Genomic DNA, 15,614 nt, shown 5'->3' with positions numbered 1-15,614 from the left:
AAAAGGTTTACATCACACGAACGGGAACAATTCTCCCGTTCCGCTCCGCACACAATAACCGCGCCTTCGTTTGACGCGCGGTTCACACACACGCACAGAATTAACTTGATTTTAGAAAGAATAACAAATTGAGAAATAACTTAATAGAGGGTGCACGCAAAAGTTTGCAAGACTCGGCAAAAGAACGTCCGTGAGGCAAGGGGCAGTGTGTTGCTCACTTCGCGTTTGTTATCGGAGGTTAGGCTTACGGTCTCTATGCAGTTTCAACGATCTTTCAGGATTTGCTAAACCGCCACGAGTTGCTAACCTACGGAGTTATCCACGTGGACGACCGAGTGGGAGTGAAGATCAAACGGAACTAATGTACTGTGACGTGGCAATTCTGCTCGTCACTTAAAAATGTATAATTCCTCAAACATGGCTCAGGGGAAGGCGTTTTTCGACGTTGTCAGAATTCCTCTCGAACGAATACTCCTCAAAAGTCTCAAGCGATAAAGAAACCAAAATTATGAATTTTATTTTATATTCTTTTTTTTTGTTTCACATTTAAACATTTTATGGGCGAGCGACGAGTTTCGTAAAATCAACGAAGAAGCGAGAGCAGAGAAATTGGGCAGTTCAAATATAGAAGATCGTCCGTCATTTCATCGTAGATCTCGTTGGTCATCGAGTACGAGATCCAAAACATCGAGCGGTGGGACGCTAACTCAAAGCCCTCACCCCGAACCGTCGAACTCGCGGTGCGTCTACCAGCACCGAGATCCAACGTCGATATTGTCAACAACGAATTCTCGAACGTCGACAATTTGAAATAATGAGGGCGAAATTATTCGCGAAGATTCTCGAAGAACCCGTTAACAACTCGATCAAACGAGGAGGCTAAGGGTGGGGGGTTAGGTCCCATACTACCGCGTTATAGAAATTTCGAATCGATCTCGTTACTCGAAATCCGGACCACAACGAGGAAGGACGCATTCTCTTGAGCCTCATCTTTTACCTTCGAGAAGCCAACGCCCCGAAATCGAATCGTAATTCCGAAGATAATTGCCGGAGTTACAATTTCTGAAACCATTGCGGTGAGCCGTTGTCTCGTTCATAATTTTGTCTCGTTTTTGTATTATTTTGCGCGCAAATTAAAATCGGTGAAATATCGGAAAATTGAACGATATCGAATGGTTACTTTGTCGCACGAGTGAATTGAATTCTAACGTCCTTTTAGATTTATTTGGTCATCAATAGTAAATTTTTTATCGTTGCGGAATTAATAGAATTGCCGAGAGGAATTCGTTAAATTAAAGATTTACATCCGGATCAGAGTCCTAGGTTAAGAATTATCGTAATTTCGTGTTCTATCACCGAGAACCAGTGTATCGTCATTTCGTAGGCTACGCCTTAATTTCGTATTGTAAATTGTGAGATATTATCGTTTGAATTATATTCGAGAACAGATATTTACCAGAAGTGACAGTTGTTAATCAAATATTATATGACGGAATTATCAACCGAAAAATTTGGGAAATTTATAATATTATCCTTGTTTCTTATTTTGTTTTCTAATAAATTGTATTTGTAATCCCAGCTCTGCATTCCCGTAATTATTTTCCTCGGGAAGGCTCACGCCCCTCTACCGAGAATATCTAAAGCTAGTCCGGTCCATTCTCGAGCCTATTTCTTTTGTTTAAGATCTATAAAAATTTGTCGAGGAGAATACCTCGGCTGGCGCCCAATAGCAAAGGAATTGGGATAATTTGTCGCTTACCTGGGAAAAAGCGTTACAGTACAAAAATCCTCGCCACGGCGACGAGAGCTCGAAAGCGATCGTCGTGACGGGGATTTCAGCATCTCAGCACTTTAGTCGTTCCCATGGATAGGTCCCTCGAACTCGCGATCAGGCGATGCTGATTGGGCGGATTCGAGGGCTTCCGGCCAGCGGTGACACGAGGCAACGCACAGAGGTCGCACTCAAGGACGCTCTGTTGTCAAGTCGCGCAGTTGTCAGAGGAGGCCGTCGTCACGAACCGCGTATATTGAACTCGCACGCGGGACGTGACACACACATGTATAAGTACACGCACGCACATCCACACACGAAGCGTAAATCTGACTGTGAAACTTCCCCATGGTAAAATCGTATGAATAACGGTCCAAACGTGGATTTTCAAATGTACGGAAACTTGAAAAAAAAACGAAATTTTCCGGAAATTGTAGTTTTTTTTTCTTTCTTCGTTATTTAAATTTTGGCGATATTTCATGTGAAGTTGTAGGAAAAGTCAACGAAAAGTCGTTTTTTTTTTCATTTTAATAATGAGTGTGTCATTTGAGGGCCAGTAATCGTGTTCCTTTAATTTTTTGCAAAATTTTGATCTCTCGGGGCAGAAAAACGGTTCGCCCCTTGCAAATTGGTAGAGTTATTGTGGATACATCGAGCTGTAAAAATGATGCTTCACATGAGTGATTTCATTGATATTCGTAAATTTGCAGTCGATTTTCTGAACAGCTGTAAAAAGCCATTTTTTTACTTTTATTTCAAATGAATATTGATAACAGAACAATAGAAATTTCTTCGTGAATAAGGTAAGCATTTTATAGTGCGTTCATTGAAGTTTCCAAAACCGTCCTTGGAATTTCTGTGCGATGATTTTTCGCTGAGATATCAATGATTCAATACGAAAATGTCTTTTTTTATTCAACCATCAATACCTCCGGAATAAAAAATCGTACGGAGACTTCTAAAAAATGAAATTGAAGGTCAATGAATAAGCTACCCGATGCTCATATTGATTTGGGTTGCAAAATTTTTTTCAAGACTGTGCACACTCGGGAAAAAAATGAAAAACTTGCAGATTTTTCCTCTTGAGATATTTCATGAAATTCCTCAGTATCCGCAATTTGTGAGTAAAAAATGGCCGAATATTTTCAAAGTCGAAGAACAAAGCTTGAAAATGTTTCTTTATTTATCGTGATATGACTATTTTCGACTGAGATACAGCCTTTCAAATATTGGGAAAAAATTGACGGAAATTTCTTGTTCCTTTAATTGTTTCCAGTAGTGTATAAATTTTATTTGGAAACTCGATGAAGGATGGTTTAATAAACTGGGATCTTGTATTAATATAAGAGTTCGGCAGGGCTCGCGCTGGCTTTTCTTTTATAAGCTGTTTATTCTCTTTTAATACTTAGCATCGAGCCGCTACCGCGTAGACATGAATTGAAAAGTTCAGCCCAAATTTCTGAAAAATGCAATATTATCAGGAGACAATCAATATAAAGCATTAAAAATACCAAACCTGTTGCGGGTGATCGGAGAACGGCTTGACTAAACAAAAGCAACGCTTTTTCGTGATGGTTTCGAGCAGCGTTTTGAAAACCTTCAAGTCTTTTGTTTCTGGAGACTACAGCATCCTTGGTCCGGTAAAGATATTTTACTCTGTTGAGAGTTTCTGACACAATATCCTTAACACGAGGATCAGTCAGTACCAACTTAACACGATCAAGATCGTTGTTCAGTCTCCCAAATATTTCCCGTATCCATACTTCACCAGCCTCTTCTACGACAGACTCGATGAAGTCTCGAAAAAAACCCTTGCTGCTTGATCGCAAAGTCTCCAACGAACACAGAGTTCGGTAAAAACTTTCGGAATCGTTTTGCATCGTGACCTTGAAAGGAAAAAAAGCTAGAGGAAATGTTTATAAAACGAAGTTTTTAGCTTCAGTGAAATTGATCACTTATGAATTCAGATTTTTTATCGATGTCCATTACAATAGTAGATATACAACACCGGTTTTAGATATTCTGCCGAGTCATTGTCACGATGACGTTATTTCGAATGTTCCAGAATGTCATCTCGAAATGTTTAATGGGACGCTCTGTTCTCGAACTTGGCGCTATTACTAATTGAAAATTTTGGAAACATGTGTATGTCGAAAGAGAACGTAGATGTCGCAATTAATAGAGAGGTGTCCCTGATAATACTACATTCCAAAACTTTCAAGTCTGATTCATGATGTTATGTCGATATGAAATCCTCTCGACAGTTCCGATTCTAAAATTCTGGAAAAATGTGTGTCATAGTGGGGATGTATCCTAAATCATAAGTCACAGCTCGAATGCTGTTGAAAAATTGGAGACAAGTACATTTATGTTTTATGTCACCTGTACAGTAGTCTCAGTGAAACCCTATATGACACTTATGTAGTTCAAAACACAAATGCATGACAAATGAATAAAAAAAAATTGAATCTGCTATATCTTGGTAATCTATGAAGAACGTTCGGTTCAAATGAACAAAACATTGTCAAATAAATGCAAAAGTGATAAGTATATTTCATTTCAATATAAACTGGGGAGTTAATATGGAAGCTTGACAATTTTTATCGTCCGAAGGGTACTTTTTCATAAATACACAATAATATCTCTTGTATATTACAGAAAAATTTGTTTGGATTTTTTATAATGAATGCAATTAAGTAAAAATCTCTGGGAGATAATTTTCTTAATTCACTCTGTAGGCATACATGTGATCCATCAGATCTAGATGAGCACTGATTTTTATTTAAATGAGCAATTTGAATGAAAAGTGATGGGCCGGACAAGTACTTTTAGCACATATTTAAACATAATTTGTACCAATACGAAATCGACGTCGAATATTGTGAATACCATGGGATCCTGAAAGCCTGAGAAGAATCGATTTTCTTCTAAGTCTCTGCCACCATAGAATAACAAATGACTTTTATCTTTGATGCGATTTTTCGGTGACTTTTTGATTCACTAGACCATTCTCAAGTTCCGGATGTTTCCCGTAGGAATGAATTCCTCACGTCCTATTTAATTTTTTTTTTCCTTTACAATATGACCCCAAGGGAAAAAAGGTTGGGACAGGTACATTGATGGTATCGTGTTTGCTGATAATTCCATCCATAAAAAAAAACTTTGAAACCGATGCCTCATTTTTCTTATTTCATTCGAAAAGCTAAATCAATTAAAAAAAATTCCATCTCATTTACGTGCAGCATTAAAACTTATTATATCAATTCGAGGCCAAGTATTTTCTAATAAATTGAAAAAAGTTGCCACTTGAATTACGTGCTGCACTAAAATTTATGATATCAATCGAAGAACAAGTAATTTATGAGTAACTCCAAATTTCAACATTATGGAATTGTTCTAAGAAGCTTTTAAATCCAAAAAAATCACATGCAAGCTAGTCATTTCTTACTCTATGGAGGCAGAGGCTTATAAGAAAATCGATTCTTTTCAGACTTTCAGGAGCTGCTGATATTATCTAGAGTCGCGGCAGCGACTCTGAGACAAGTACATTTATAACAACAACATGACATGACGAGTTGCTGCCAGAGACTCTTTACCGGAGCGATAGCGTTTCCAATTGTTTTCGAAAATTTTCAAAATTTGTTTCTTTAATAATTAATTAACTATAGTATTCCAGAGAATATTATAAGTTAACGTATTTTTTATTTTTTTTTCTTTCGATCGTGACCTCTTCGAACTCTGTAGCTTAACGCGTTGAAGAGATATTAATTATTTATTTTTTAATAGCATCAAAAAATGGGTCGTCTTTCGCACACATTTTTGATGTTTATTTGTTTTTTTTTAGTGACCAATCTGGTGCCATAATACATTTTATATACCTATATATTTTTTTCTGGTGCCATAATACAAGTATATACTTATATATATTTCGTGATATGACGTATGGTGTGTTGTTAAATGTATGAGGTTATAAAGATCGCGTTTGACAGTTCTCTGTAGTACAAGTATATATCTATATATTTCCGTGATGTAAAAGAAAGATCGCGAATGTAACAGTTTTCACCGACTATTCCCCGACTATTTAAAAGCAGGACAATGTTTAGTGAAAATGGTGAAAAAAGTAAAGATGAAAAAAAGCGAAATAGAGGTCGAAATCCAAGATTGTGTTTTCAACAGTTAAAGTTTCATACGCAGAAGACTGCCAGTCAGAAGACCGAAATAAAATTTTGGTTCCTTCCGGATAGAGATTTCTTGAGTTGGTCCGTATTCTGAATTTTTGGATCAACAAAAATTTTTGGATCCGCAAAGAAAATGAAGAAAGACAGAGTGCGGGTGAGTATACTTGCAGGCTCCGGTGACAATGCTTTTAAGTAGAATAATTTTTCAATATAATAGTAATTTTCTGATTACAGAATCTTTTATCTCCAGTGCTAATGAAATGTGGAAGCGGTCTGTTGCTGTTCCTTTTCATTTTTGGTTTTGAAGATTGTCGCAATGGTCCAAGCGTACAGGTTCCTAAAGTGTCAGAACTTGTTACGGACCAGCAAATCTGAGATAAAGGTATCAAAATTTGATCCTCAATCAGAATATAAACCACAAGCCCTATAAACTCGTTCAGTTTAATAGTATAGATGAAGATGAAATTGCAATAAAAATTTTTTTTTATTACAGTGGAAGCGGTGTTTCCTGATAAAACTCTTTTGATTCAAATGGATACGGTGTGATTTTTCCATGACTTCAGTTTGGTTGGTCAACACGGTTTTACAGTCTCAAGCGTTCCATGAAAATATATGGCTCAAAGTCTTGATTGTCCAGATTTCGTGATCTCAAGTGATTGATATGGAGGTATTCCTTGAGCCAAGGGCTTCAAATGAGTGGATACTGGGAATGAGATTCTTGGGTCAGACTCGTTGGGAATATGTTAGAACTTTTCAGTTCTGGAAGGTGCGATACTACAGAGAATGAAATTTCGATTCAGGTATATTTATATGCATTTTTTTGTAGTTTTCTATCAAATTGAATGAGAAACGAAGTCATCATTATGTGATTAATTGTATTCTATTTCAGTTAAAAAAAAAAATATTTCTGGATTTTCGCTGAGAGAATTCCGTCCAAACTGCTTGGTCATTTTTCGTGTTGCTCTTGCCAAGACACAACCATTGATTCAAGTGTTTCTCAAGGTAAGTCAGTATCCAAGTTTAACGCTACGAATTAGTCGATGATGAAAATTATTGCAATCATGGTTTGAAACACTTATGTTTGGGCAATGGTCGGTTCGAAGACTTTTTTGCGTACAATGTGGTTGTTTTGAGGACAAATGGAAGTTTTGAGGACTGTCCTCGAAAAAATCAATAGTTAGCTGTAAGTTTCGAGGACCGTCTTCAATACACACCATAGTGGCGTTTCTCCGTGTATGAGAAATGACTGATTCGAGGACGTAGTATATATTAACGGAAGGTCTTCGCTCGACTGATTGATGTCGTCAAAACAACCTAATCGTGAAAGAAAATTGAAGTACACAGTATTGTGAGGTATCTATCGAAAGCATTAGCCGGATCCCTTGTTTTAGTAAGAATGCAAAACAACAAAAGTTCACCCACAAGAATACTTGCGTCAGTTGTCCCAAATATGAATTGAATATTTATTTCTTGGAAAACGTGAGGTGTTCAGAAGCGATAAAAGATATACTTTTATGGTAAATAATCGGGAAAATTATATTTCAATCGGAGATAATTATGTGGTCGTCGAAAAAACGATATGACTGTCGTTATATTTCATAAGTCAGTTGTTTCGAGGACTTGATTCATTTCTCGAATGATAGAAAAATGCATCAAGGAAGAATTCAGATGCCGTGCAAGCTCTGCGAAGATCTGCCTACCAGTCTGAAAATCTCGGAATTGAACTGCAACAATAGGCACTGAATGTATGAATTCTTCGCTCAGATCTCTTCGCTGAATAAAGTTGGATCATATTCTATTGCTACCACTGTAGAACCGTATTTCCATCTAGAATTTCATGTAAATAATAGCAGGATATGTAAATCTTTATTAAAAATTTTCTACAGACTTGGATAAAGAAAAAATATATCAGAGCATCCGATGAAAATAATGGGTGCAGACCGATAGGAAAAATATTATCAAGAGACGCGGTAGCGGCTCGACGCCAAGTATTAAAAGGAAAAACTGCAGCGCAAAAGAAAAGCCAGCGCGAGCCCTGCCGCTACTCTTATATACGCGAATATGCCGGTTTTATGACGTCACAGAATTTTCAAATGGCTCTCACAAATAAACCATTTCATAAAAGAACTTGAAAATTTGTGACGATTTTTTTTCGATTTTTCTCTTTCCATTGGTCTTTGTTGCAAGTAAATCCGTCCAGTAGATCCTGAGATATGTAACGTTAGAGATTTAAAATCCATCATTTCGGGATTTTCATTTTCTTAGAGACAGAGAGGCGTAAGTTACGCTTGTTTACATTTGGACTTACGTCCTTTGCACGATTTCTTACTTTTGTCACACTCTACGTCACGCACTACGCTGAACGCGGCTACCCCCTCTCCTTCTGCGTCGCCGAGCGAGAGAGACAGAGAATGGGCGCACAGCGGGGGCAATACCAGCTCCTGGTTTGCGCATAAAATATGTATATAATTATATAATATATATTTTATTTATTAATATTAATTAATAATAAAATATTATTATAATAAATATTTTATTATAATTAACATATAATATAATATATATATTATATTATACAATATATAATATAAAATGATAATATTATAATAAAATAAAAAAATTGAATAATACGAATAACATTAAATAATAAATAATAAAAATAAAAAAATATAAAATTCTGGTCGACGCCGCTGGATTTTTCGAGGATGTCTAGGGCGATAGCTCATGGGTTTTGGAGGACTAGGTTTAGGTACATTCTATCGCGATTTTCGATTTCTAGGTGGACGACCCCATAGTTTTTTATGTCCAGATATATTCCTCCATGGCTTTCGTCGTCTAGGTATGTTTTTTCATGGTTACCGAGGTCTGGGTCGACGGCTCCTTAGTTTTTGATGTCCAGGTATGTTTCTTCATGGTTTTCATGGTTTCGGATAATTCCTCCATGGATTTCGATGTCTAGGTATATTCCTCCATGGTTTCTGATGTGCGAGTGTATTTCTCCATAGTTTTTCATGTCCACGTGTATTTCTCTATAGTTCTTGATGTCTAGGTATATTCCTCCATGGTTTTCGCGATCGAGGTTGACGGCTCCACAGGTTTCGATGTCCAGGTATGTTTCTCCATGGTTTTCGTGGTCTCGGATAATTCCTCTATGGGTTTCGATGTCTAGGTATATTCCTCTATGGTTTCTGATGTGCAGGTGTATTTCTCCATAGTTCTTGATGTCTAAGGTATATTTCTCCATGGTTTTCGTGGTCTAAGTATGTCTCTTGATGGTTTTCGCGGTCGAGGTCGACGGTTCCACAGTTTTCGATGTCTAGGTATGTTTCTCCATGATTTTCGTGGTCTAGGATAATTTCTCCACGGGTTTTGATGTCTAGGTATTTTCCTTCATGGTTTTCAATGTCTAGACGTTTTCCTTCATGGTTTTCGTGGTCCAGGTATATTCCTCCATGGTTTTCGTGGTCTAGGTACAATCCTCCATGGTTTTCGTGGTCTAGGTACGTTTGTTCATGGTTTCAATGTCTAGGCATGTTCCTTCATGGTTTTCGTCATCCAGGTATATTCCTCCATGGTTATCTCGGTATAGGTAGATTCCTCTATGGTTTTCGTGGTCTAGGTATGTTTCTTCATGGTGTTCGTAGTCGAGGTCGACGGCTCCACAGTTTTCGATGTCCAGGTATGTTTCTCTCGGGTTTTCGTGGTCGAGGATAATTCCTCCATGGGTTTCGATGTCTAGGTATATTCCTCCATGATTTTCAATGTCTAGGCATGTTTAATCATGGTTTTCGCGGTCGAGGTCGACGGCTCCACAGTTTTCGATGTCCAAGTATGCTTCTCCATGGTTTTCGTGGTCTAGGATAATTCCTCCATGGGTTTTGATGTCTAGGTATATTCTTTCATGGTTTTGAATGTCTGGACATGTTCCTTCATGGTTTTCGTGGTCCAGGTATATTCCTCCATGGTTTTCGATGTATGGATATGTTTGTCCATGGTTTTCATGGTCTAGGTACATTGCTCCATGGTTTTCGTGGTCTAGGTAGATTCCTCCATAGTTTTCGTGGTCTAGGTAGATTCCTCCATGGTTTTCGTGGTTCAGGTATATTCCTCCAGGGTTTTCGATGTCTGGATATGTTTTTCTATGGTTTTCGTGGTCTACGTAGATTCTTCCATGGTTTTCGTGGTCTAGGTATGTTTCTTCATGGTTTTCGCAGTCGAGGTCGACGGCTCTACAGTTTTCAATGACCAAGTATGAAGGACCACGAAAACCATGTTCCTTCATGGTTTTCGTGTTCCAGGTATATTCCTCCATGGTTTTCAATATCTAGGCATGTTTCATCATGGTTTTCGTGGTTCAGGTATATTCCTCCATGGTTTTCGATGTCTGGGTATGTTTCTCCATGGTTTTCGTGGTCTAAGTTGATGGTTCCACAGTTTTCGATGGCTAGGTCTGAGTTTCCATAGTTTTTGTTCTCTAGGTATATTTCTTCATCATTTCCGCGATCTAGGTCGATGACTCCATACTTTTCGATGTCTAGGTATGTGTCTACATATTTTTCAATGTCTAGGTATATTCCTCCATGGTTTTGGATGTCCAGGTATATTTCTTCATAGTTTTAAATGTCTACGTATGTTCCTTCATGGTTTTCGTGGTCCAGGTATATTCCGTCATGGCTTTTGATGCTAGGTCAACATTTCCATAGTTTTCGACGTTTGGTTATGGTTCTCCATGGTTTTCATGGTCTAGGTCGACGGTTCCATTGTTTTCGATGTCTACGTCGACAGCTCCATGGTTTTCGATGGCTAGGTATATTTCTCCATGGCTTTCGTCGTGCTGGTATGTTTCTTCATGCTTTTCGAGGTCTAGATCAACGGCTCCGTAGTTTTCAATGTCCAGGTATGTTTTCCCATTGTTTTCGTGGACTAGGTTGACGACTTCATAGTTTTCACTATTCCGGTCCATAGCTCCATAGTTTCCGATGTTAAGGTGAATTTGTCCATGGTTCCCGATATGAAAATCAATGGCTCCATAGTTTCCGATAGTGTGGTGAGTTTTTCTAAGGTTTTCGATATCTAGGTCGTCGGCTCTATAGTTTTCGAAGTCTAGTTTGGCGACTATAGAGTTTTCGATGTCTAGGTGGATGCCTTCGTATTTTTCAATATATATTCGACAATTTTATATTTCCCGATATTTAGGTAAACGGTGCAATGGTTTACGATATATTTCCTCATAGTTATCGATATCTAGATCTGCGATTTAATAGTTTACATTGACGAGGCAGGTTCAGACGTTACAGAAGACCATGAAAAAATATCACTGGACACCAAAAACCATAAAGCTGTGGTCTTAGACATTGAATACCATGGAAACATTTCCTTGGACATTGCAAACCATTGACAGTATCCATGTCAACATGGAATCCATGAATGAGAAGAAGATAGTTTCAAAAATCATTATTCCAAGTAAACAAGTGGAGCTTTTCAAAAAATGGAATAGAAAATGAAAATATCATCCCATTGCATAGGACTTTCTCAATCTTTCAATGGAAAATTCGATTTGCTGAATGGATAATCAAAATCGTCACCATTATTGCTTGTAAAAGGTTTCAACTCACATGAACATAACCGCACAGTTTTCGTCCGTCTACATAGAAAAATTGGCTGTGTCGAGTGCTTTTGCCACATAGAGAAAAGCACTCAACTTGAAACAAATCGTTTTAAAAATTTTCGTCGAAGACGAGGAATGTATTTTTTTTCTTAAGTAAATATTGTCACGCCTCTAAAAAATAAGCTAAATCAGAAAAAAAAATAATTGACAAAGTAAAAAAAGAACGCCAATTATTAAAAGGTCGCGACCGTAGTTTCCAATAATTTTCTATATTTGTATTATCAATAAAAAACTTCAAAATAGAAAAATAAATGAGATCGTTTTCTGAAGTTGACAAATATAGTGAATGAAATACGATTCCTATATAGTTGTCACGTCTCGCAAAAAGAAGTGAAATCAGTAAATATTAAAACTTCAAAAAGTAAAAAAGGCACGCCAAGTATTAAAAGGTCGTGACCGTCGTTTTAAATGATTTTCTATATTCGCATTGTCAATAAATAAATTTAAAAAAATATTCAACTGTGAAAAAATTAGAGATCTATTGTAACATATACAGTGAATGAATTACGTTTCCTGTAGGAATTCTGAATTTTGGAAATAAAAAAAAATGAGATCATTTTCTAACGTAGCCAAGTACAGTGAATGAATTAAGGTTCTTGTGGAATTCATTCGTGTACACTTTTAGCCCTAATCCCTCACTTATTCAGAAAAATTTTCCAGCAAACGTCACAGAGCAACAAAGGTTTCTCGAATGATTCTGCAATTATTAAGAGATTATCATCTGTTTTTATGCTAGCTCGGATTATAAACTTAAAACAGTTTACGCGTACAAGTGCATGCATTGTATCTATACGATGAACTGCACAAATTCATTTTCAACATTACACACAAGCTTGGCGTGCATGGTTTTCAATCGGAAGCTCGGCGAAGGAATGCCTCATCCGTCCATATATTTGAAGAAAACTTGATGATCCTCTCATGTAATTGTTTTTTAATTTGCCATCCCTTTTCCATCCAACTATTTTATTGAGTAGTTCGACGTGAAATCCCGCGCTGTGTACACAAAAAAAATATCTATTCTTGACTAGTTTGACTGATAAATTCATTACTCCAAATGTTTCGTATTCAACGCGTTTTCTTTTCTCAAATCAATGTTTACACAGCTTACTTCTTTGTTCATCCATTTCAATACTTGTGTAATTCATCCAATCATCTGCCCATTTGGTAAAAAAAGAGTGTACGGACAAACGAGTGAAAGTGACGCGTGGATAAATTAAAATGCGTATGGGCATGAAAGAATGGCCGTATCTATCCGTACAAGATAAAGGCATATAAAGGGATTGATTGATTTCATTTCTTTATCCGTTCGTTTAATTGTTCAATTTTATCCACAAATTTCACCCATCTGTATTGTTTACCAAATCATTATATAACAGGGCCCCTCTTATTTTATTGGGGGATCGGTTTTTTTCACACTCGTTCATACAATTCTAATTAATTTTTGTTTTCATAGTAAATTTGAACAATTGTATCTTCCCGAGCTTCCGATTGAAAACCATGCACGCCAAGCTTGTGTGTAATGTTGAAAATGAATTTGTGCAGTTCATCGTATAGATACAATGCATGCACTTGTACGCGTAAACTGTTTTAAGTTTATAATCCGAGCTAGCATAAAAACAGATGATAATCTCTTAATAATTGCAGAATCATTCGAGAAACCTTTGTTGCTCTGTGACGTTTGCTGGAAAATTTTTCTGAATAAGTGAGGGATTAGGGCTAAAAGTGTACACGAATGAATTCCACAAGAACCTTAATTCATTCACTGTACTTGGCTACGTTAGAAAATGATCTCATTTTTTTTTATTTCCAAAATTCAGAATTCCTACAGGAAACGTAATTCATTCACTGTATATGTTACAATAGATCTCTAATTTTTTCACAGTTGAATATTTTTTTAAATTTATTTATTGACAATGCGAATATAGAAAATCATTTAAAACGACGGTCACGACCTTTTAATACTTGGCGTGCCTTTTTTACTTTTTGAAGTTATGAATGACAGCACGGCTGACTGTTTTGATCAAATAATTTTGGTCACCCGGTCAGATTGCGATGGACATAGAAATTCTGTTAATTTTATATGAATCTCAACTGAAGAGAGCGAAACCAAAAATGAATCACACGGTTGTTTCAGGACTTGGGTTTTAATAACAGTTTTTCCATACAGATGTCAGTTTACAGTAAAACGTGTATTTAATAAGACACCTTCAATGCATAAATTGCAAATCTACAATAAAGCTGTTGGATTCGATCAAACATGTATCAACCATCAAAAGAAAATGGTGAGGTCCTCAAAGAAACCATATAAACGATGTTTTTTTGGGGTAAATCAGTTGTTTCGCGGACATCGAGTTTCGATTTGAGTCACCACAAATTTACTGCCTCGATACTTTTTGATAAAAGACATCACATTCCGCCGTAGATATACATCAAGAAACACTGTGTATAGGTAGTTGAAATTGTTGCATTTTTAGATGATTCCTTCGTCGAATGCGATTAGTTCAATGATAACCTATTTTCATCACTCGCATAAATAACACTGGCACGCTTTTAAGACCGGTGAAACCCGATGATAATTAAGCAAACGGAAATTTATTAGAAAAATTTCGCTCTTACGCGACGCGAACCAACTCGTCTTAAATAGAGTTATTCATACTGCTCGGTTTGTCGAATATTGAGAAGCATCCACCATGACATTATTCCGAACCGGAGCGATCTGATTATGACGTGTCACAGCAACTTGGAATGACTGTGTTACGTCCTAGCATTACGCTAAACGCTCCTCACTTTTTCTCTTCAACTCAAACGCTATCACGAGTATATTTCTAACCTTTATCATCATTTGTCGATACATAGTTCTTATCTAGGAATATATTTAAACACAGAGCGTATCCAGACCACCCATAACAAATACATCCTGCGAGACACTCGGCGCTCGCACATATTTTTTTCCTCAACTGTCCATTCTTTAAACACTCACAACGCGTGCCCTAGACTCTCCCCGACGTTCCGGCGCCATAAATAATCCTACAAGACGAGCACGGAAAACCAGAAATAAACACTCCAAGACCGATTTCCTATCCTTGAATTTATTATCAATGCAGCATTTCCTAAATCCACACAAAATTCCAGAGATGCGTTCCGAAACTCGCGTTTCCCGCGAGTCCCGGAAACAGATGCTCTTATCTCAAGTGCAACACGTGCACATCTCAGAACTCCGCTCAACACACTTTCCCTAATTCTAAGAAATCTCGAGCGACTTTTCCTCCAATCATATCTCCGGAAAAGTCTCCCCCATATTCAAATCCAATCATCAAATCAGACGATACTTTTTACCCAATGCAAACTAAAAAACCACAGAGAACAAACCCCCTCTACAGCATCCTACCCCCAAAAAACACATCCTCCTCTCGAACTCTAACTAGGCTAAGAATCTTAGTTGTTAGTCAGTTAGCATCGAACTATAAAGACATTAACATCGGAGAACTCTCCTTTCTCTAAATCCTAATTCATCTTAGAGAGGTCCGAATAATAGCTAACTCTTTGTTTAACAGTTTAATTTCTTAATTTGTAAAGTAAATAAGTGCATAAGTGTCTCAATAAACACATCAGAATATTTTGTAATAAACAAAATATCATCGAGTGTACTTATTTCATCAAGCCTTCGACACCGCTCAACAATTGGAAAATCCTTCCAATTCGCGGGCACAACCTCAATAAAAGGTCACTTATACCTGAAAATATAGTATATGTTCTCGGGCCTCGCACAAGACCCAAAGAAGACTCACTGGCAGAGGTACTCAGCATACACTCTGCTTCTCTAAATCGGCGACTGTGCGCCCCTAACTAATCCTCCTTCCTGGGACGTAACAACTGCGTGGTCCTCGAAATAACCAGTATACACAATTTCTTCCACCCAATGGTTTGTTTGAGGACGTGAAACAATCACAGCAATTCATTAGATGAGATTTATCTTCTGCGGATTTCTCCATCTCCA

The 15,614-nt window shown here is 37.3% G+C and overlaps 1 protein-coding gene across 3 annotated transcripts in view; it reads right to left on the bottom strand.

Annotated features, from left to right (window-relative positions):
* LOC122406467 (SET and MYND domain-containing protein 4-like) overlaps window positions 1-15,614 on the bottom strand; it is a 1,392,500-nt gene that overhangs the window by 1,340,149 nt on the left and 36,737 nt on the right. For 2 of the 3 annotated variants that reach the window (XM_043411934.1, XM_043411935.1), the window contains exon 2: window positions 3,288-3,657. In XM_043411934.1, the coding sequence (XP_043267869.1) occupies window positions 3,288-3,651 (364 nt within the window). In that variant the 5' untranslated portion in view covers window positions 3,652-3,657. Of the gene's footprint in view, window positions 1-3,287; window positions 3,658-15,614 lie in introns of those variants that run through there. The other variant, XM_043411933.1, reaches the window with a different exon arrangement.

The sequence above is a fragment of the Venturia canescens genome, chromosome 2 (genome assembly GCF_019457755.1).
Source record: "Venturia canescens isolate UGA chromosome 2, ASM1945775v1, whole genome shotgun sequence".
In the NCBI taxonomy this organism is placed as follows: domain Eukaryota; kingdom Metazoa; phylum Arthropoda; class Insecta; order Hymenoptera; family Ichneumonidae; genus Venturia; species Venturia canescens.
This window is presented reverse-complemented; position numbering and strand designations above follow the sequence as displayed.